Source organism: Tripterygium wilfordii, chromosome 2, assembly GCF_013401445.1.
Source record: "Tripterygium wilfordii isolate XIE 37 chromosome 2, ASM1340144v1, whole genome shotgun sequence".
NCBI lineage: Eukaryota > Viridiplantae > Streptophyta > Magnoliopsida > Celastrales > Celastraceae > Tripterygium > Tripterygium wilfordii.
The window spans coordinates 11,204,750-11,225,016 of NC_052233.1; the positions used below are offsets into that span (position 1 = coordinate 11,204,750).

Below are 20,267 nucleotides of genomic sequence, written 5' to 3' on the forward strand. Positions count from 1 at the left end.
CATGGTGGCTGCGGTGATTTTCGGGTTCTGCTGCTAATCCAGCACTTGAAGTTCTTATTTTCTTTTATGCTAAGTGTATGTACTGGTCTCTGTGTGTGTATATACACATACCCTATCAGAACAAGAAATATATATGATGGTAGAGTGTGTTTCCTTTTGTGTTTTAAGCAGCTTTTATCATATGTACGTGATATGTATACTCTTTGATCTTTACAAAAGGCTTGTAAGATTAAAGATTTACTTTTCATTTTTATTTTTGAGGCTCTTGCATGTTCTATAAATCCTCTGAACTTCAACTTTCTGCTTGTTCCAAAGATAGATTATTTTACACGATCTCAGGTTCGAATCTCATATGAGGAGGAGACTCGTGAATGACATGGAGCATGTGTTGCACTGATACTGTTGTTCCCAATCACAAGTTTATCATGTAGAAGAAGGGGTGGTTGTCTTTTGGGTAGGTGGTGGTTAAAAAAAATACAGAAAATGGAAGTCCAATATGACAAAACCTAATTGGTGGGTTTAATGAATTCATGAAAGGTACTGAATTAATCCATATGTCATAAAAGGGAAAGAGTTGGTTCATGGGTTGTTGGGGAAGAACAAACCAAATGTCTCTCTAGCACAACAATATAGGATTCCGTTTGTTTAGTTATAGTCCTTGTCTGATGCTCGAGAAAATATTTAGGGGTTGCTTAGCACCACGTTATTCAGCTGGCGTGGTGCGCATGCTCCACTTAATACTTGACACATGACGTTTTAATCCTTATCACTCATTTTCGTTTCCAACGTCAAGCCATCTTCCATGGTAGGATTAGGGTTTGAAATTGATTAGTAGTTGTTTTCTATAGCGGAGACGAAAACGAAAGAAATCTCGGCGTTTCGATTTCTTTCCGATGGAAACAAAGGGAGATTGGAGAATCCGCAAACGACAGAGGTTTCAGATGGGGTATTAAGAGGGTCTCTATGCAGTATAAGGTTGATGTAGCTATCATTATGATCAAGTTGTCAGGTGAAACAACAGTGGGTGGGTCAAGTTTCCAACTAAGATTACTGGGCAACGACCCAATGGACGGCGATTTAGTATTTTTGTATAGCAACGGTAGCAAAGACATAAGAGGAGATGGTGGTTTCATGGCACTTGAAGTAATGAGGCTTTGCTGATTGGAATTTTTTTTTGAGGAGGAAAAGTTCATTAGATAGAAGAGTCAGCAATAGCATAGATATTACAATAGTGGGGAACATGTCCCATGAGCATAACAGAATCAAAACAGTTCATTCCATGACGCGCCAAAGAGTCAGCTAGCTGATTATTGCTCCTAGAGGTGTGGACTATTTCACAGTGACAGTCCTGCAAAAGGAGAAGAGCGACATCCACACAAGAACCATAGGGGGCAAGCACGGTCCTATTGGAGTTCAGGTCAGAGACAATAATAAGCGCATCACCCTCAAGAATAAAGCTCGTAATATTCAAGGCCACGGCTAGCTCAATTCCGAAAAGAAAGGCAGTATTGGAATTAAAGCGCCATATGTTGAGTATTCAGTGGGACATACACACCACACCTGTTGAATGACGTCGTGTTAAGCAACCACTGAATATTTTCTCACGTGTATGAAAAAAAATGCACGGCACTCGTATATATTCAACCAATCACATCACTCGTTCTTCTTCAAAATTGACAACTACTCAAACAAGGTCGAACCAAGTGTCTGGCTCAAATGTAACAACCACAAGAGTGTGTGATATATAACTCTTCACAGATCAACTTCAAGTCTTGTCACCAAGACTTCTTCTTGATGCACCTTCTTTTCATGGAGTTCGCATATTGAGAACTAACAACGTATGTAGTTATCTAATTGACCAGTATTCACCATTTAACCAACATATTCTTGGAAGTTAGCATCTGTAGCATATACTTTTAACAGATTTTATAAACTTACAATAAAAGTACACTTTTCACAAATTTACAGTTTCTCCAAACTGTGCTACCACGCAGCAGATACTCTAAATCATTTAAATATTCATTTATACAATCAAAATTTTTATTATTTAAAATCAATTTATTTTATAATATCATAGTAAATTCCTACTATATTTAGATGATAAATTAATTAAAATTAATATTTAGTGCCACCAACTTAAACTTGAACAGATACCTTTTCATTAAAATTAAATAAAAAAATGGCTAAATTAAAAGATAAGCCATTAATTCCACAGTTTCTACTTTCTATCCTCTCCTATTTTTATCCAAAATTTTTCATTTCTCCAACGCATCTTCATCTTTATCAGGTAAATCACGCATAAATTATATACACACACAAAATCTAAGTAGAAGAGAGAAAAATTAATATAAAATTGTTCCAGTATTGAACAGTGAACGTTTGTTATACTGTTTTACTGTAGCATCTGCAGATTTGCAACGGTATGTACTGGATGGTCATTTTGTATCAAAAACTGGACTGCAAAACTCTATATATGCAGTTCCCTATGGTTATAGAGTGTCTGTTGGAGGTGTTCTAATTATAGAAATATATGTTCTGAGCATTGCGTCACCAACTGTCTATCAATTTGCCTACCTCACTCTTTCTGACAAAATACCCTACGTTTTTTCTTTCTAGTATGACAAAACATGTGATTGATAAGGATATTGAATAAGATATTATATTTTGTCCTGCCCCCTCACAAAGTCACCTCCAATCAATTATTTAACTCTCTACAGACCCCAAAATAAAATCTCATTTTATCTCCAAATTTACGTTTCATGTGAAATAACATCAATATATATATATATATAACTAAGGATCCACAAGGCTTCTCCTTAATTCATGGTGCTATGTGGACGTCTTTACAAAAAAGCCTACATAGACAAAAGAAAATTTTAAAATATATTAGAAAACTTTAAGACCCACAACCACACACATAAATATATTGCAAAACTTTAATACCCACAATCACATTCATACATTTTAAGACCCACAACCACACTCATACAATTAATAGTATTCAAATAATTTTAAAATTATATTGAATTGTATGAGAATTTAATATTTCATAGGAGTGGTTTGATGTTGTTTTGGTTTCTCAAAGGTCATGTATTGCTAATTATGAGAGTCTTTTGATATTACTCAATTAATGAAATTCATTTGTAGTATTTAGTTTGAAAACATTTTGTGTGTTTTTGGCATTAATTATCATCATTTTGTGGGAATTTTTGTGTGTTTTTGATGTATTTTGTGTGTTTTTGTAGTATTTAGTTGATGTATTGTGCATGTTTAGAGTTTGGTCAGGTTTAGTAGTCTGTTTGGATTGCAACATACACAACATGAGACGCTTTTCTCATGCTATATTGTTCTAATGTGTAAGTAAATTCAACCCAATTGGTATTGGAACATGTAAGTGGTGACAGGAAAGCACGGTAGAATTCAATGAGTTGTTGAAGGTCAAAGTGATTATAGGCACAAATCTACCAGTCATACATAACATTTCAAAAATATAAATTCAAAAATCTTATTCTAAAAATATTAAGAATTTTATTCCAAAAATATCATTTTAAAAATACTACTTATGCTACATTGTACTTCTCGATATTAAATGTCACTTTGTAGAGATTGTTGTACTAACCATACAATATTGTCTCATAAACATGTCTTTGGTGACCTATAACATTTTGTAGATACTAGCGACGCAAATAAAAATTGATAAACTCTTAGCATACTTATTCCTTATGCATCAAATTTCTTACACCCTATTAGAAATTTTTTTTCTTAACAAATTAAAAAACAAGTATTGTACATATTTTATCTTTATCTCATAATCATCTCTATTTTCTACAATTAAAGCTCTACTACTCTTCATGTTAACAAAGTATCGAAAAACATCCACACATCACTATTTTCCAATCAAAATATGTGCCGCGCGAAGCGCGGGCATGCAACTAGTTATAAATATATACATAGAGTCCACTTAATATCCTACACTTCCTATTAATTGGGAATAAAATACAACTATGGCAGCAGTGGTAACGAATGGAATTCCTTCTTTGATTGATCAAATAGTACTCAGCAATTCAGACTTCATAAACGAACACAAGACATCATCAACTTAGTGCCTGTTTGGCAGGGTGGCTCCACAAGCGGAGCCGCTTTGCCAAACGGGCGAAAAGCACCAGCGGATTAAAAGAAGCTCCCTAAGCTTCTTTTGTAAAACCGCTGTAGTTTTTTGACGTGGGTCCCATACTTTTTAGATAAAAGTATTACTATTTTATTAATGGGACCCACTTAACTGTGTTTAAAGGTTTAAATATAACTATTTTTTAATAAATTAATTATATCTATGCATTTATAATTATTATAACAGTAAATTTAATATTAAAATAAAATAAATTTAATTTAAAAAATACAAATAAAATATTTATATTTAAGACTTTTAATTTTATAGGTGTTTAATTTTAATACATAATGATAAATTAAAAAATACAATAAATGTAAGAAAATTAATTGATTACTTAAATATAAATTAAAAAATACAATAAATGTAAGAAAATTAAGTTGATTAATTAAAAATTACTTCAAATTAGTTTTAAATATAAATTATATTTGATTAATTAAATTAATACTTAAAATTAATTTGAATAAGAATTATATTTATTAGATTACTTTTAATATAAATATAAAAAACTAATATTATAATACTTTATTTCAACAGTTTTTCCGCTAGCGTCAGTTTTTATTTCACCAAACACCTCACAGCATATTTCACAGCTTTAAGCTCAGCATATTTTTCACAGAATTTCCGCTAACATTGAAAATCAATTTTTCCGCTGTACCAAACGGAGCCTTAGTGATTTTCGTAAAGCGTTCCATTGAGCCTCTGTCAGAGACTGCAATTTAAGACAGGCAAAAGAAAGTGCTTGCATTGTAAGTTTGTATGAGCCTAAAAGGATATTAGGATTAAAATGAGATTCTTGTTAGATGATAGTTTTCAAATGTTGGGGTGAGATCAGAAATAGACCTGACGGAGATGATCAAACAGTTGTCTGTCATTGGATGAGAACTTTACAAAGAACTCCATTAGATAATTTCCCAAATTAATCTGTCAGTCACATTGAAATTAAGTAAGCTTATAATGCTTTAACCATGTAAATTTAGGATAAAGACAACCACCTCATTTAGTGAATCGGTGACAGCGAATATCTCATCATCGTCCTCCTGGATCATCGGTATTCAGAACAAAGAAAGAACTGTCAAGAGTTAAAGATGAGAGAAAGGAAATTCTAATTCGTATAAACCGAACCTCATTAAATGCCTTTGCCATTGCTTCAAGATGGTCATATGTAGATTTGCAAAATGGCACACCATGGGCTGAATACATCAAATCATTATCTGAACCCACATCCCCTTCCTGAACTTCTTCCCAGTCACTATCCTGTGGTAACAATTTGTTCAAAGATTGATGCACCATCCCCAGAGGGTTTAAAGAAAAGGCAGTCAAAAGCCAAAAAGGATTACCACATCATCAGCACCAACCCCAACTTGTTCTTGGATCTCAATCAAAGCATCTGTCAGCAAAGAGAATATCTGCAGCCACAGGCAGGAACTTATAAGTTATTTGTAATTTGTTAGTCAATGAGCTTCAGAAATGAAATCTGGATAATCTCTATGCTGGAGATAATATTTTGGGGCAGGATGGCCCATATTTGTTAGGAATATGACAATATCAAAACAGAAAATGAAGATCAAAGACACGAGATTTTACGTGGTTCACCCAAAAAACAGGCTACGTCCACAGATCGCCGGATTTTACTACGCTCAAAGGCAAAAACAACAGAAGCAACTATAACAAAATACAAACCCCTTATTCAATTAGTGAGACAGTTGGGTACGAGCAAAACAGAGATTTAATTAAAAACCGGCTCCACATTCTCAACAATATTCTCGCAAGATATAATAGTTACAACAAAGAACTAACTACAGTTAACAACTAGCACACACAATGTGAAAAATTATCAAGCTTTTCCCAAAGCAATGACAATACTGCAACAATAGAGAAAGATTATTGGGAAACATAGCAAGTTTACCAGTTTCTTAGCTCATTAGCTGATTCTATGGGATATATCTCATGCTCACAATATTGTTCATACAAAATCTAATGCTGACAACCATCAAGTACCTTTACAGGATGTGGCACCAAATCATAATTATGTTGATAGTAATTGGATGATTCCCCTCTTAGATTTTACTTTGCTACGATTTCTCCAGGCTTAAAGCTCTCTGTCCAAACGTAATTTTGCCATAGAATTCAGCATATCTCTCAATTCCATCCAATCTTCTCACATATGAAAATCCGAATACCACCAAGTAGACATAATTACAGAACAAAATACATAAAAAGATGTTTCTACACCTATTCTCGAACAAATACATACACTCAACAACAGTGACAATAAGGAAAAGTGTGAGAGTGGGCCTGAGTAAGGAACCTGCAGGTTGGAGAGAAGCTTGATGGAGAGAAGCTTCCGTAAAGGAGCGTACTTATTCGTTCTTGGTTAGCGTCAAGAGTAGCAGACAAGCAATTGAGTAGCCATTGCTGATCTTGATCAACCACCACATTCTTCGTCTCCATCTCAATCGCTAAGACAGAAAACCTAATTCTTAGTCAAATTTTAAAACCAATTGAGACGACCTTTTCCCTCTCCGGAGAGAGCCTTTCGCTGTCCCAAGCAAGGAAAGACTCCAGTTTCACTTGCCCAGGTTGCTGGTTTCTAAACCGAAGACAGTGAAGAGTGGTAATCCTCCGGTTAGAGATTTGAATTAGGGTTTTGTGTTTCGACCAGATCGGTCTGCCAAAATTGGTAATAACGGTCAAGTCTGATAATTAGGGAAACATTGTGGCGGTGGCGGGGTCTTTGCATAGCTGACGTGGATGTCCAGTTAGATAAAAACGAATTTTATTATTAATTAGGAATTATTTTTAAAAAAATATTTACGTTTTCCCAATAAAAACAAATTATTACTTATTAATGGAAAATAGAAATTATCAATACCCTTCTTTTCTGCACAGCCGAACCAAGCAACTCTGAACAGAATGCGGCCAAGCTAATTCGAGACTGCGAGAGCGTCTATGCGGCAGGATTACTGGGTAAAGAAGACCCACCGCTAGATATCCTCTCATTTTCGGGTACGTCTCCATTTCTCGTTCAGCGGACGCTGGAATCTTTCTCTGTTCCTATCTATCTCGTCTGAGCACTATTCGATAGGTCGGGATTTGTTTTCTTATAAATTGTTACTGACTATGATGGATTTTGATCTTCTTTCTAGTGGTTTGAAGCTTTGTTTCTGTTGTGGTTTTATTGTTAACTTGTTCTTTCACGATGGTGGCTGCTTTGTTATAAAGGTTTTTTTTTTTTCAATTCAAAATTTATTCATGATTGGGGTGCTTTGTTAATGTGTTCTTTTCATTCAATATATTTATTTGCTTGGTTTTAATAGTATCATGTAGTAGTTGCTCAAAGGCTCCAATTTTTTCAAAAGTACAAGTGAAAGTGTTCATTTTTTTTGATGGATTATAATCTATCATCGTTCTTATGGAGTATAACTGGAGCAGTATGTGGGTTATCTTTCTAGGTTTCTAGGTTTTTCTCATATACAAAAACTCTAAACCCAGTTTGGGAATTGGTAACCACAATGCTTTGGTGATACTGCCCCTCTCATCCCATGACAGCTTCATAATTTTCTGCATTGAGGTTTCTGAAAGTTGATGTTATTTGACCTTTCTTGATTCTTCAAGAGTTTCTTTTTTGTGTGAATGCTTATTTCTCTGATGCTAATTCTAGAAATACTGGAGGTGGGGATCCTTAAATTGTGTATTTACAATGTTTATGAAAAATACTCATTTGGTTTGAGGTTTGTGATTTTGGTTCGAGATATAGGGAAAGACTAGTTCAAGTGTTCAACATATTATGGTGCTCTTTAAACTAGGAGCAATTTTTCTTCCTAAAGTTTGTCCTTGAAAACATTTAATCACTTTTGGCATTGCTTTAATTATGTGGAGAAACTTAAATCTTTGATGGACATTTCATCTAACTTTGTATGGTTTTAGATCTCAATCTCTTTTTGTTTGGCTGTTTCATGACCCAACTTGTAATGCTCCCACTTTCTTTTTCTTTTTTTTCCTAGCAGGGAAAATGATTATTGGGAGAATGGAGACGATTAGACAATGGTAGAAAATGGCAAAGCAAGTGTTATTCTCGTTCTCACCATCAACACCATATTTAGCAGCTTCATGTTTCCGTCGATGCTTAGGAAGCTTTGTGCCAATTAGCAATGGAAATAGCAGTAGCAAGAGGAAGAAGAAAGAAAAGGAGAAAGCATTTGCAATTGCAGTAGCCGCAAAATCGAGAGCTTTAGAGAAGGAGAAGAGGAGAACTCGCTCCCACAAAGAGTTGGATGACGATGTGGTGGCAATTACGAATCAATTGCAATCCTCTTCCAATCGCAGTCACATTCCTGTTATGCTGGCTGAAGTATTGGAGGTTTTCTCGTGGAGACCTATCTTGTCTTTTGTCGACTGCACTCTTGGTGCTGCTGGTCATTCTTCTGCGATGATCAAGGCCCATCCTCAAATGAAGCTTTACGTTGGGATGGACGTAGATCCCATAGCCCTTGATGAGGCAAGAACTCTCCTCCATCCTCAGTTGAATGCTTATCCTCACCTCAGTCCTCACCTGCTCCTCAGTAATTTCAAGCACATCCAATCTGTGCTTCCTCCACTTGCCCCCTCAGGGATTGATGCAATCCTGATGGATTTGGGGATCTCCTCCATGCAGGTGGACAATCCTCAAAGGGGTTTCAGTGTGATTGCCGATGGACCTCTTGATATGCGGATGGATCCTCAGGCTACTCTAAAAGCAGAAGACATTCTTAATTCTTGGCCAGATAGTGAAGTGGGACGAATTCTGCGGGACTATGGGGAAGAAAGCAACTGGTATTTGCTTCAGAATAAGATAGTCCGGGCCCGTCTACACGGTGGATTGCATTCCACTTCTGATCTCGCAAAGTTGATACGGAGTGTGTCTCCTGGGAAAAAGGCAGGAAGGCAAGGATGGATAAAGACTGCAACACGAGTGTTTCAAGCTCTAAGGATAGCCGTTAATGATGAACTGAAGACACTGGAGAATTCCCTCTATACTTGTTTCGACTCCCTTGCCCCTGGGGGTAGGCTTGCTGTCATCTCTTTCCACAGTTTGGAGGACAGGATTGTGAAACAAACATTTCTCAAAATCATAGACTGCAACATGGATGATAGAGATGGAGCTGAAGAAACAAGTGGTGGCTCAGATTCTGGGAACATCAGAAAGGACGGTGACAAAAAGGAAGCGTGGATTAGACAGATGATACAGGGCAGGAACGGAATAATCCTCACCAAACGCCCCATTACACCATCTGAAAGGGAAGAAAACTTCAATCGACGAAGTAGGAGTGCTAAGCTCAGGGTGATTCAAAAGCATGGTGAACTTTGAGTGAGAAGCTAGGAGAAACTATCAGCAAGAAATTGGTGTGTTGGTTAACAATGCAATTACTTGGCATGCCTATGCTTCTTGTCAACTATGCTGCTTCTATTTAGTTTTTTTTGGGTAACCGAAGAACCACCTAATCTAACACGTTTTTCGGACTTTTCAAACAGTTGAGTGAGCGTAAAACTTGGATCACCAGAAGAGTCTGCACCACGTTGATGACAGGTAAAATTGGACCAAAGCCTCATGTTCGTAGGTGCCCGAAATTGAGACAAGTCCACGGAATCAGTATTCCACAAAAAAAATAACCTTGGTTTGAATTCTCGACCTCGGGCACCATAAACCCTAGGCAGAATCCTGTTGTGTTGTCCTTTTTCCTTTTGTGATTCAAATGTATTTTACAATTGTCCATGAGTCTAAGATATAACTTGCGCCCTCATAATTTATCTAGAACAATGGCTCATGGATCAACATAAACACCAAATGAAGGTAAAATGTGAAGTATAAAGTGCACAATGGAAGGCACAAAATCACAAATTAACTATGCTACGCACTTTTTTGTGGGCTTTCACAGGGCTTGACCACAAAATCTTTTATCTTTTTTACTTGCACTTGGATGGTGCCCGAGTGAAAATCCATCTCCAACTCTTGTAACTTTTCCTGCTGTTCTTGATCCCTCTAATCAAATCACCTTCCCTACCAATGACATCTTCTCTCATGCTACCAAAAGCAGAGTCTGTATCTAATTGAACACTCTGCTTCAAAGCAGAGAACCCTGTTTTTCCTTCTGACGGGAGATCAAATTTCAAGTCAATGAAGCCTGAACCATCTACGCTTATGAAATTCCCTTCTTTGAGTGAAAATATACGCCTGGTTGCTCCATTAAGACTAGTACTGTCTCTCCTTTCACTATCATATCCGCTTCTTCTTGGCTCTACTTCACTGAACCCACTTCTCCGAGCAGCCGAGATGGAGCTCCGAGCACCGGAGAATGACATCATGTCACCTCCATCTGCTGAACCATGAAACCCACCTCCCCTGAAACTGCACAGTGACCTTGACCTTGAAACACCCATGCAATCAACAATCCACAAGTCCCTTTTCTCATCAATCCCTCCTCCAACGCTATTCCTCTCACAATTCTTCTCTCTTTTCTTCCCAAACCAGCTCTCAATCCTCCAAAACTTTCCTTTTCTCTTGATCTCTGCACAGCTACTACTGCTCCTCTTGAACAAGAAAAGCTCATTTGTTTTGTTATCGGTACCAATTTTGGGTTTCGAGTTTGGTTGATCTTGTTGTTCATTTTCTATAAGAAACGACATGCGACCAACACTGCCTACCTCAACAGCGTTGGAATTGCGATTGGAGGAGCACGACCGATGCTGCTCTTCACAATTTGAGCAGAGAAGCTGCATCAAGCGATCCTCGAGACAGTAAGCGCATAAACCCACGGACGACCATTGTGGGTGATTCTGGCATTGAAGAGCTGACGATGAACTATACTCCGAGAAAAAGTCGTCTCTGTTGTACATCTCCACCGCTTTGCCTCTCTCTTTCATTGCTTCCCTTCTTCAAATTTGGGTACTAATACTCAAACAATGCACATACTAAATTGCTATCTATCTGTTTGACAAAAGGCCTGTGAGAGACTATCAATGAAGGGGAAGATTTGTTTCTTGACCCAGAAGAAAAGACAGTGAAAAGATCCAGACTCTAGGATTTTAAGTAGGAAATGATAGGCAGATAACATCAACAACGTACTGATATAGAAAGAAAGTGAAGCGTTACCTTTACGTTTTCTTTCACTAAACATCAAAAGTTTGAGTAAAGCAGTGAACAAACACTCCATTTTCATCCAAATCTCTCACTCAATCTGACATTTGTTGCGTCACCTTTAATGTTGACTTTCAATGTCTAATGGCACAGATTATACTGTGTTGTTTTCTCGAAGATCATGGTCACTTGTCAAACCGACAAACATGTAATCACAAGGGTGAACCCCCAAAAGGGTTGGCTGAGTTGATTGATGGCATTACCTGAAATCCTTACATCCTAGGTTCAAAATCTCTGGTCAATACTTTGGAGCATACTTCTTGATAAAATATCAACAAAATACCCAGATCCCGTGTCAAAAAAAAATTCAAAATTGCGATGCACGAATTCAGGGGTTTACTCTGTTGGGATGGATCCAAAGACCCTCCCTTGAAGTGGTCCCCATGATATAAAAAAAAAATGTAATAAACAAAGTGACCTTAGGATGAATCATTAAGATGTAATGCACAGATTCAAGGGTTTACTCTGTCAAGTAGATCCAAAAGACCCTATGGGTTTACTCTATCAGGTGGATCCAAAATACCCTACTTGGAGCGGTCCCACGATATAGAAACGAAAAATGTAATCATCACAGTGGCCGAGTTACCTTCGGATGAATCATTTCTGCTGGGACCCAAGTTCAACTCGAAATATTACACACCCAAGTTGGTTGAATGGGATTGAAAATGAATGCAGTTAGGTTTGTCACATTAACACCAATCATACTTAATGATTGAAGAAAGGGGGCCAATCTAACTAATTATAGAAATGTAAGCTTAGGAAAGAAGGCAGAAACTTTGAAATATACTTTTTCAACCATATGTCCCCAGCGAAATCACAAAATATTCAAACAGTTAAGAATGCAGAAACTTCTAAATTCCAATATCTAACCACAGAATCCATCTCCTCACTGGACAAATCTAATCCTGGACAAGTTTGCAGGAGATTTTGAACAAGTAATATTTGCACATAAAAGAACTGCGAATGTAACACAAAGGATGTGAATTAAACACCAATGTGCCTGATAACAATTGAGTTTCTACAAAATTTTGTGAAAACCCTATGAAGCAACCAACTTATAGAACTTCCAAGTCAAATCATAGTGATGAAGCAATCCTATGAGACCATATTTCCCTAGACGCACGGATGTCTTTTCCCTGATTTCCGCATTACACCAGCAAAAACAATTTGAAGAGTAGATTACACCATCAGTTCACACCCTAACCATCTTCTAAAATTTAAACAACAGCAATTCTCTCTCTTTCTCTCTCTCTACAAAGCCTAGGCATTCAGCAGGTAATAAATACTGTATACGTAAAACAACATCGGAAAGGTTATATATATCTAATATTGCCTAATCTCTTGTGCAAATCAATAAGTAATCTGTAATGGTGCAGTTGAACTGGACCATGTCAAGTGGATCCACTTACAGCTTGAATACTCAATGTCAAAAAGAAATATGATGACCCAAATCCCTGGTATTCCTGCATCATTCCTGTCTTGCCAGCTGAAGAAAAATTCAAAGGGAGTGCAGAAATAACAATGCGTCGAGAGCACTGGAAGCTAGTGAAATTAGAAACATGTCAGAACTACAAAAGAGCAAATGACTCCAAAGTATAGAAGCATGTAAAATATCAACAAGCATGGGCCATGAACAAGTGAAAGACATACATAAATTATTCGCAGATTCAGGCTTCTTTTCGAGTTATCCTGTCATTCAGTATGAGAATAGGAGTTAAAGAGATCAATATCATACTGTTGCATAACATAATCTAAACTCATACAATAAACAGTCTCAGTTCCGAAAGTGATGAAGCCACCAGTCTCAAAAGTATATCTTATCTATTTCCATAAAAGTATAAGTTCACTGTATCTAACAACAACAAAACAAAGAACTTTAGAAATGGCAAGAAATTAACAAATAAAGTTAAACAAGCAGATGGTTATGACACTTCCGACATCTTAGTGAGCCAGGACCAACTAAAAAATATTTCATAAACAGATACGCAAACTAACCAATATAAATTTGTAAATCCTGACCCAAGCTAATCTCATCTCAAACTAACTAACTCAACATATCAAGTTTTCCTATTATTAAAAGAAATAAACTCATCCAGATTTGACATATTCTGCGCCAAACATAAATCTCTAGCCATATTCAAGACAAAATATATTCTTTCGATCATGATTTGGATTCAAGTCGAATGGTGTCATACTCTGATAGGTGGAACTGGAATCTCACCTGAAACAATAAATTCCCAAGGCGGTTGTGATTTCATGAATCACTGATGTGGCAAAATGCAAGTAGAGTGCAGCTGCATAAAGAAAAAAAAAAAAGGAGATGTAAGTGTGGCTGAAAAAAAAAAAGAAAAAAAATCAATGCATGTCTACCCAAAAATGAAAAGCACTAAACCGAAAAGTAAATAAAAATAAAATCAGTTTCAACTTCAGTGTGGCCATTTGGTCGTACAAACAGTGAATGGTATAATTCTGAATCAGATAACTCTTTCATAGAAATTCAATTAGAATGATAACCAGAAGTAATTACAACTATTGGTTCTGAAGAGACTCAAATAGGAACACAGATTCATTGCATATTCACAATATATATAATAAAAACTGAGGCAAAAGGTACAAACCTGTGAATGCACAATAACCAAGAAGAACCCAGAGTTCATCAACCAGTGGTACTCTGCAACAAATTTTAAAACCTAAGACATCTCTACATGCTTGTTAAAACGCAGAAATGATGAACATTCAACCACATACCCATCATTCAGTTTGGCGGTAAGTACATTCGCAATGGCAAATGGTAGATACAGAAGCGACTGCACAAAAAAAACAAACATATAGAACTTAACGTTTAAATCTTGCTTTAGCCATGAACGCAATGATTAATTGAATTTAATCATCTCATGTCATTAAGCAAAGGAAGAAGCGTTCTCTCTTGCCTCAGTTCCAATCCAAGCACCAAACACACAAAGGAAAAAAGAAACGAATCCAGAACATGGACTGGACAAGGAACCTCCCTTCATCCAATGTCTAGTCTAAATGCATGCTTTTCGTATTACGGTCATAGCCAAAATCCCAACTTAACAATTAGAAAACAGCATGAAACACAATATAATGGTACATACCATGCACATGTTAGTTTTCAATCCCTTGGGTTCATCACACAAGTGAGCTAGAATCATCCTTCCCTGTCCAAAAAAAAGGTACAATAGTCAAGGACATGTTAGTCTACCACAATATCACTCAATGGAAACAATTCTAAATTTTGCATTGTAACGGTAAATTCAAGTGTGAAATTCTCCATAAGAGCCACCAATGATGCATTATAGACACCAAAACACCACAGGAACCCCAAGAATGTTAAGGAGCAAACTGACCGACAAATTATGCCATAAAAGTTATAACCCTTGCCCATTTCAGTAAATCAATCCCCATAACAAGCCTAAATTGAGGAAACTTAAGAACATAATGGAATTCAATGAAAATCTAAGTAGAAATTGGTTTCTTACCACAAGGAACCCAAATGCAAGTCCTGTGCCCACTACAACTAAATGTGGATAATTCCCCATTATATCAGATGGAGACAGATAATCCCTACATAAAGAGTAATGTCTCATATTAAGACAATTACAGTACAAATTAAAACTCTATTGATTTAAAACAAATAGACAGTCAAAGTCTTACCACATGAGAACTCCTCCCAAGAGCACAACAAATGGGTAAAGCTGACAAATAAAAACATATTATTTAATGGGTGAACGTAGAATCAGTAAATGCGAATTTAAGGGGCTTCAAAATTACCATTGCTAAGGCCAGTAACATGCTTCCCTTTCTTGCCTGAACAATCTTATAGACATTGGATACACTGCACAAAAAGATTATGAAAGAACTTCAAACCGGCCACTTTCAAAGGGCAGGAAAGACATGAATGTCTGTTTAGCAAGACATGGCCATAAGGTCATTAATACAAAACATCTGAGAAAATGTGCCAGTAAAACACAATTAGGCCTGGAATATAAGAGATTGGATGATCCTAACTGGGTTAACACGAAATAAGAAAAAAAAAACATTTCATAATCTTTCAACCAGTACATACTACATAGTCACTTACTTGAATGCAATGGTTGGTATGACACCAAACGCTGTCATCGAGTATAACACAACTTTGAATGTTGGGATTCCTGAAGTTAGGGAGGGAAAGAAGAAAAATGAGTTGATTTTCTTTTCATATAAAACTTCAACATAAGGACACACCACTAGGTGTAAAGGTGCAAAAAAAAAAAAGAGGAAACTAAAACCTAAACTAATTTAGGGGATATAAGTTCCAATTTGATAAGCAGTTAGGACACAAAGACAGATATAAGTCACCAATGAAGTATCATATTAATTTATTTTCAATGAACATGCAATTGTATTTGCCACCTGAAGAAAGATTACCCAATTGTGGGTCCAAACTAAAACATTGAATTCTACTAATTTATTGATAGCTTTATGCAGAAGAGACAACAAGCAGTAGATGATAACGAAAACAGGACAATGATATTTTTTTAATATGTTGAAAGACTACTGAAAAAGGCTGGGGAAAGAACATAATGGGCAGGTCAGAGTGAAATCACATACAAACAGGACGTATCCGGTCACCTGTCTACATCATTTATAGTTGTTATTATTATTATTATTATTATTATTTGAGAAACCCCTGTCAAAGTCATAAGCGCTAAGGCTATGTACCAAGCAGTTTAACAGATCTGCAATACCAAGCAAGAGGGAGACAAGGACTTCATCAGTCTATACGACGTGCACAAGTCAAAACAAGTGAATGAATTATCACAATGAGTGAAGGTCCTTAGAAAATATCCATAAGGTAATGCAACCAGTTAATCGAATATTGAGCAATTGGAGGCAAAACAAGAATTGTTTGCTAAAAGGAAATTTGTATTCCTTCAGAAATTTGAAAAGGTGTGCGGTGGTATAGGGAGCACGATTTCTAGAGCAGTAAAGAATGAAGAATAATGATCTGAGAAAAAGTAGTAGGGCGGACTCAGGGAGTCAGGGTGGAGGAAAACATTCTCCTCTCATGATCAAATAAACTTCTAATGCAGATTAAAACAGTTTCAGCCAAGGATATACAATGGATTATTTGACAAAGACATTGGATCAGGAATCTGACTAAGCTAAGTTACTGTTGCAACAGCGGAAGAGAACAGAAGTGTTTGTTTGCTGCAAACATATTGAATAATTAGCCATTTACTGGCAGCTAGCCATATGACAATCTTACCACTTATAATCGGAATCCAACTCAAAAATGGCAGAGAGTCGCCAAATTGATGGACCCACCACTCAGCACCTAAAAAAAATATGATTAGAAACAAAAACCAATAATAGGTTCTTCAGCACAGGATAGAAAACAGGAGCATGAAGAGCATACCAACAATGGCTGTGAAAAAATGGGCGACACAAATCAGTATGAGACCCTCTGTAGGTCCATTAATTGCAGGAAGAATAAGTGTGTTGGTAAAGTAGCTGGATGGAAAAAAAAACAAAGATCAACACAACAACCATTACATCGAACAATCAAAATGATGTTGAAACAAGGCTAATGAAAAAAAAATATGTCTGAGCCATGATAACATGATGAGAAACAGAAATTCATTTTATCAGTTTTGAACTTATGATTGGGAATAAAATAAATAGCACCGAGTGGTAGTTCGAACCATCTATGCAGATGCAGACAGCAAGCCAACAAACTCACTTCGTAGTTTAGCTTGTAAAGTTATCAGTCAGGGATTATAAAGCATCTTATACTTTTCTTGAAGAGAATAAAAACATATAAAGCATGTTATTGTTTCTTTGCAGTATATAGTAAATAAAAAGTGTCTTCCATGCACTTACTGTTCCCATGTTGCACAGTAGAATGGAACTGCCGAAATAACCCAGAACCAGAAATTATATCGTCCACACATGGCGGTGCTCCCAAAAGCCAAGCTTTCAAACTGAAAGGATGACAAACAAATGTCAAAGGAAATGCACTTGCCACTTACCAGCCTCAGTCAACGGCAAGCAAAGGAGATAAATAGCACATACCGCACAAGCAAGGGCATCACATCCTGCAATAAATTGGCAAACGACTAATTCAATCAACCTTAAAATATGATAGTTAGTAAATTAGAATAAAAAAACAAAAAAAAAAGAAATCACCATGATCAAACAGCTCCCCCAATGGGCTTGAGGAATTTGTTCGTCGTGCTTGCTTCCCGTCTACAGCATCAAAGGTCTGTATGATAGTTGACAAAACATTATGAAAGTGTTATTTTGCATCAGAATGCATGGACAAGAAAAAAATATATTGCTGCTTTGCCTGTGAGGTATAGAAATGAACCTGATATAAAAATAGAAGTAAACCATGTGCAAAATGAACCCATCGTGGTGGAGCGGAATCCAGGCGAGGTGAATATATCTGAGAACACATGATAGTTAATAGCACGACAAAAAGTTTCCATCTACTAACAACAAACAAGTAATTCACAATGAGGGTATCATAACAAGTAAAAATGTGAACATTTTTTTCAGTGCTAAAAAAGTGAAGAACATAAAATTGAAGAACCTACTTACATAGCCAAGCAGTGCAGATATGAGTAAGAACATGAATCCTGTAAGTGTAATCTGAAAAGCCAAGCACACGTGATCAGTATTCTAACAAGGAAGCATACATCATCCTGAGAATTACTGCTCCATGCCAAGTAACAATTGTCTTACCATATTTGGCCTGGAGAAGATCCAGAAGCAAAACATAATTGACATGCAAATGTACAAGAAAATGTCAGTGAACAATAAGAAGATTACTATATTCGAAATACGAAAAATTCTCAGCGAAGCAGAACAAAACAAAAGAAAACTTTAAAAAATTAAAATAAGCCTCCAATATTGTAAGATGGTCGGAAAATTGAATCAAAGTTGCGTATGCAAAAACTTAAGTGGCACTTGAGAAAACAATCCACAATCAACTATATAGCAAAAGTTACAAATTATAATTATTTGGATAATAAATCAAAAAAAACTGTAATAAAATGAAGATTTCCAGTCAATCTAGCACCTAACTTCCCACCATAAATCGAGTGGAGATAGAAAGTAGTGAATAATGCCAACTATAATTGAAATACATGCAATTTGCCTTCAGTTGGACATCAAGGAAACTTCAAGAAGGTACATTCAAAGCAAAACTATCTTGACCTGTAGCTGCTAATTTAGCAAGAAAACGAAGAGATAATGAGATATACATTCACTAATAGACGCTAACATGGTCAGCAACATCTGTACTTATTCAACGTGATAGAAACTTTCATAATCCATGGGGTAATTTAGCTTAAAGTGAATGACAGCCCTGCTCTCCAAATATTGTTAATTCATCTTAGGGTTTCATCCTAGTGCAGTCTGTCATGAAAAAAAGAAGATATATACAGCAATATAATGTATGTAGAAACCAAATCATGCTTTCGGGTACACATCACATATGACAAAACTTGGAAAAAAGAAGAAGATTAAAAGCTTTTAAGTTGCCAATTCTGCAATAGTACAATTGGAGCCTGGACCAAGTCAACATAGAAGAAAACAATGGCGCCACAGAAATAAAGCTAAAAGCAACACTCCCAATCCAACAAACATGGGGAATAAAATTCTTACTTTCCAATCAAATAATTTACTACGACAGTTAATACAAAAGCTCTCTCTCTTTTATTTGCATAAGATAGACAATTCATTGGTTTTGGCGATAAGCTTCGTCAACAGAAGATTCATGCCCTAAATCTATCCAAAAAAATAAACTGGTCTAGCCTAATAACTAACACTGACAACAAACAACAAAGCAAAGAAATACTCGATCCATGAAGCTCAGAAAAGAAATATATAGGAATTATTACTTCAAAAAAGGTGAACACTTACGGCATCCAGAGTGGGAAGAAATTGACACTGCGACTCCAAAATGGTTGCAACACATATTTGGCAAGATAAGAGTGATCCACACCACTGTACTTGTACCTGTGGAGTGCTGCTATTCCATGCGACCCAATATATCCCATCCTTCTCTCGAACTTCTCAAGTGTCTACAACTGAACAGAGACTACACAAATTAATATCCAACCCGAAATTAACAAAACAACACTGTTTTTAACCAAGACTTCTTCGTATCTGCCCGATTTGAAATCCAAAAAAAAGAAAACAATCATGACAATACATGAGGTCTCTCAAAAGCATAGATAATAAGACGGATCTACAGATCAAGAACAGATCAGAATCAAAAGCATATAATACCTAACATGCAGAGTAGCGATGTCACCCAAACAACAAAAAAACACTGTAAAAAATTGAAAAAAAAAATTGAATGAAGAGAGAGAAGATGTATTACCAGTATGAATTGCAGAGATCGAGAGAGATGGAGAGAAAGAAAGGTTGTGACTGCAAAGCGAAGGGGAGAAGTCGAGATTCTCTCTCGCCCTAAACTTTTTAAAAAAAAAGAGAAACACAGGCAAGCAATGAAAAAGGAAAAGATCTTTTGTTAAAGAAAAAAAAAAGTGACCGTTTTGTGTCAGGCGGCCATTCCTTAAACGTGTTGGGAACTCCGCAAATTATAAACCTTCTGATTTTTCGGGCGGGCCTTGCTTTTAAAAGAAGCCCTAGTTTTTATGGGCTGCAATTTCGTTATTTTAAACCTTAGCCGCACAACACATCTGACGGTAGAGAAATAATGGTCTAATATTAAAAAAAATCCGCGTTTCTATAATTTAATGTGAGAGTTATTTTGCAACTTGCGGTCAGGGGTATTTTTGTTCAGTAATGATAGTGATTCGAGTAGCGTATCTCAGTAATCTCGATTGCTAAATGATTTTACTGAATTCATTTAGATTATTTGCGTTTAACTTAATAATCGGGGATAACAAG

At 36.3% G+C, this 20,267-nt stretch overlaps 3 protein-coding genes across 6 annotated transcripts; 1 reads left to right on the forward strand and 2 right to left on the reverse strand.

The window, feature by feature from the left end:
* Window positions 1-7,057: 7,057 nt before the first annotated feature.
* Window positions 7,058-9,948, forward strand: LOC120012515 (ribosomal RNA small subunit methyltransferase H). 3 transcript variants are annotated; one of them, XM_038863951.1, is made up of 3 exons: window positions 7,058-7,174; window positions 8,176-9,550; window positions 9,667-9,948. In XM_038863951.1, exon 2 carries the CDS (start codon window positions 8,223-8,225, stop codon window positions 9,513-9,515), a length of 1,293 nt encoding a protein of 430 aa, XP_038719879.1. In that variant the 5' UTR covers window positions 7,058-7,174; window positions 8,176-8,222; the 3' UTR covers window positions 9,516-9,550; window positions 9,667-9,948. The 3 variants fall into 3 exon arrangements, with proteins under 3 accessions (XP_038719879.1, XP_038719875.1, XP_038719877.1); XM_038863947.1 differs by having other exon boundaries at window positions 7,060-7,174; window positions 9,680-9,948; XM_038863949.1 differs by having other exon boundaries at window positions 7,131-7,253; window positions 9,680-9,948.
* A 127-nt stretch (window positions 9,949-10,075) lies between these two features.
* LOC120012532 lies at window positions 10,076-12,094 on the reverse strand. Its single transcript, XM_038863980.1, has 2 exons — window positions 11,298-12,094; window positions 10,076-11,132 (listed from the first exon to the last, which is right to left on the reverse strand). Exon 2 carries the CDS (start codon window positions 11,066-11,068, stop codon window positions 10,112-10,114), a length of 957 nt encoding a protein of 318 aa, XP_038719908.1. The 5' UTR covers window positions 11,069-11,132; window positions 11,298-12,094; the 3' UTR covers window positions 10,076-10,111.
* A 356-nt stretch (window positions 12,095-12,450) lies between these two features.
* On the reverse strand, window positions 12,451-19,932 carry LOC120012521 (choline/ethanolaminephosphotransferase 1). 2 transcript variants are annotated; one of them, XM_038863974.1, is made up of 20 exons: window positions 19,735-19,932; window positions 19,272-19,438; window positions 18,090-18,099; window positions 17,946-17,996; window positions 17,713-17,790; window positions 17,532-17,607; window positions 17,418-17,440; window positions 17,226-17,326; window positions 16,762-16,856; window positions 16,612-16,680; window positions 15,445-15,514; window positions 15,135-15,198; window positions 15,018-15,058; window positions 14,843-14,927; window positions 14,459-14,521; window positions 14,091-14,149; window positions 13,961-14,013; window positions 13,564-13,636; window positions 12,993-13,031; window positions 12,451-12,877 (listed from the first exon to the last, which is right to left on the reverse strand). In XM_038863974.1, the coding sequence occupies exons 2-19, from the start codon at window positions 19,406-19,408 to the stop codon at window positions 13,010-13,012; spliced, it is 1,170 nt and encodes a 389-aa protein (XP_038719902.1). In that variant the 5' UTR covers window positions 19,409-19,438; window positions 19,735-19,932; the 3' UTR covers window positions 12,451-12,877; window positions 12,993-13,009. The 2 variants fall into 2 exon arrangements, with proteins under 2 accessions (XP_038719902.1, XP_038719894.1); XM_038863966.1 differs by having other exon boundaries at window positions 12,451-12,884; window positions 19,735-19,931.
* Between the last annotated feature and the right edge of the window lie 335 nt (window positions 19,933-20,267).

Excerpts from the sequence above, each read along its gene's own strand:
- LOC120012515 (XM_038863951.1), top strand. The coding sequence starts at position 8,223 with ATGGCAAAGCAAGTGTTATTCTCGTTCTCACCATCAACACCATATTTA.
- LOC120012532 (XM_038863980.1), bottom strand. The coding sequence starts at position 11,068 with ATGAAAGAGAGAGGCAAAGCGGTGGAGATGTACAACAGAGACGACTTT.
- LOC120012521 (XM_038863974.1), bottom strand. The coding sequence starts at position 19,408 with ATGGGATATATTGGGTCGCATGGAATAGCAGCACTCCACAGGTACAAG. Across the intron at positions 16,681-16,761 it reads TTTTTTCACAGCCATTGTTG|GTGCTGAGTGGTGGGTCCAT; the intron begins GTATGCTCTTCA and ends TATTTTTTTTAG. Across the intron at positions 13,637-13,960 it reads TGGTTATTGTGCATTCACAG|CTGCACTCTACTTGCATTTT; the intron begins GTTTGTACCTTT and ends TTCTTTATGCAG.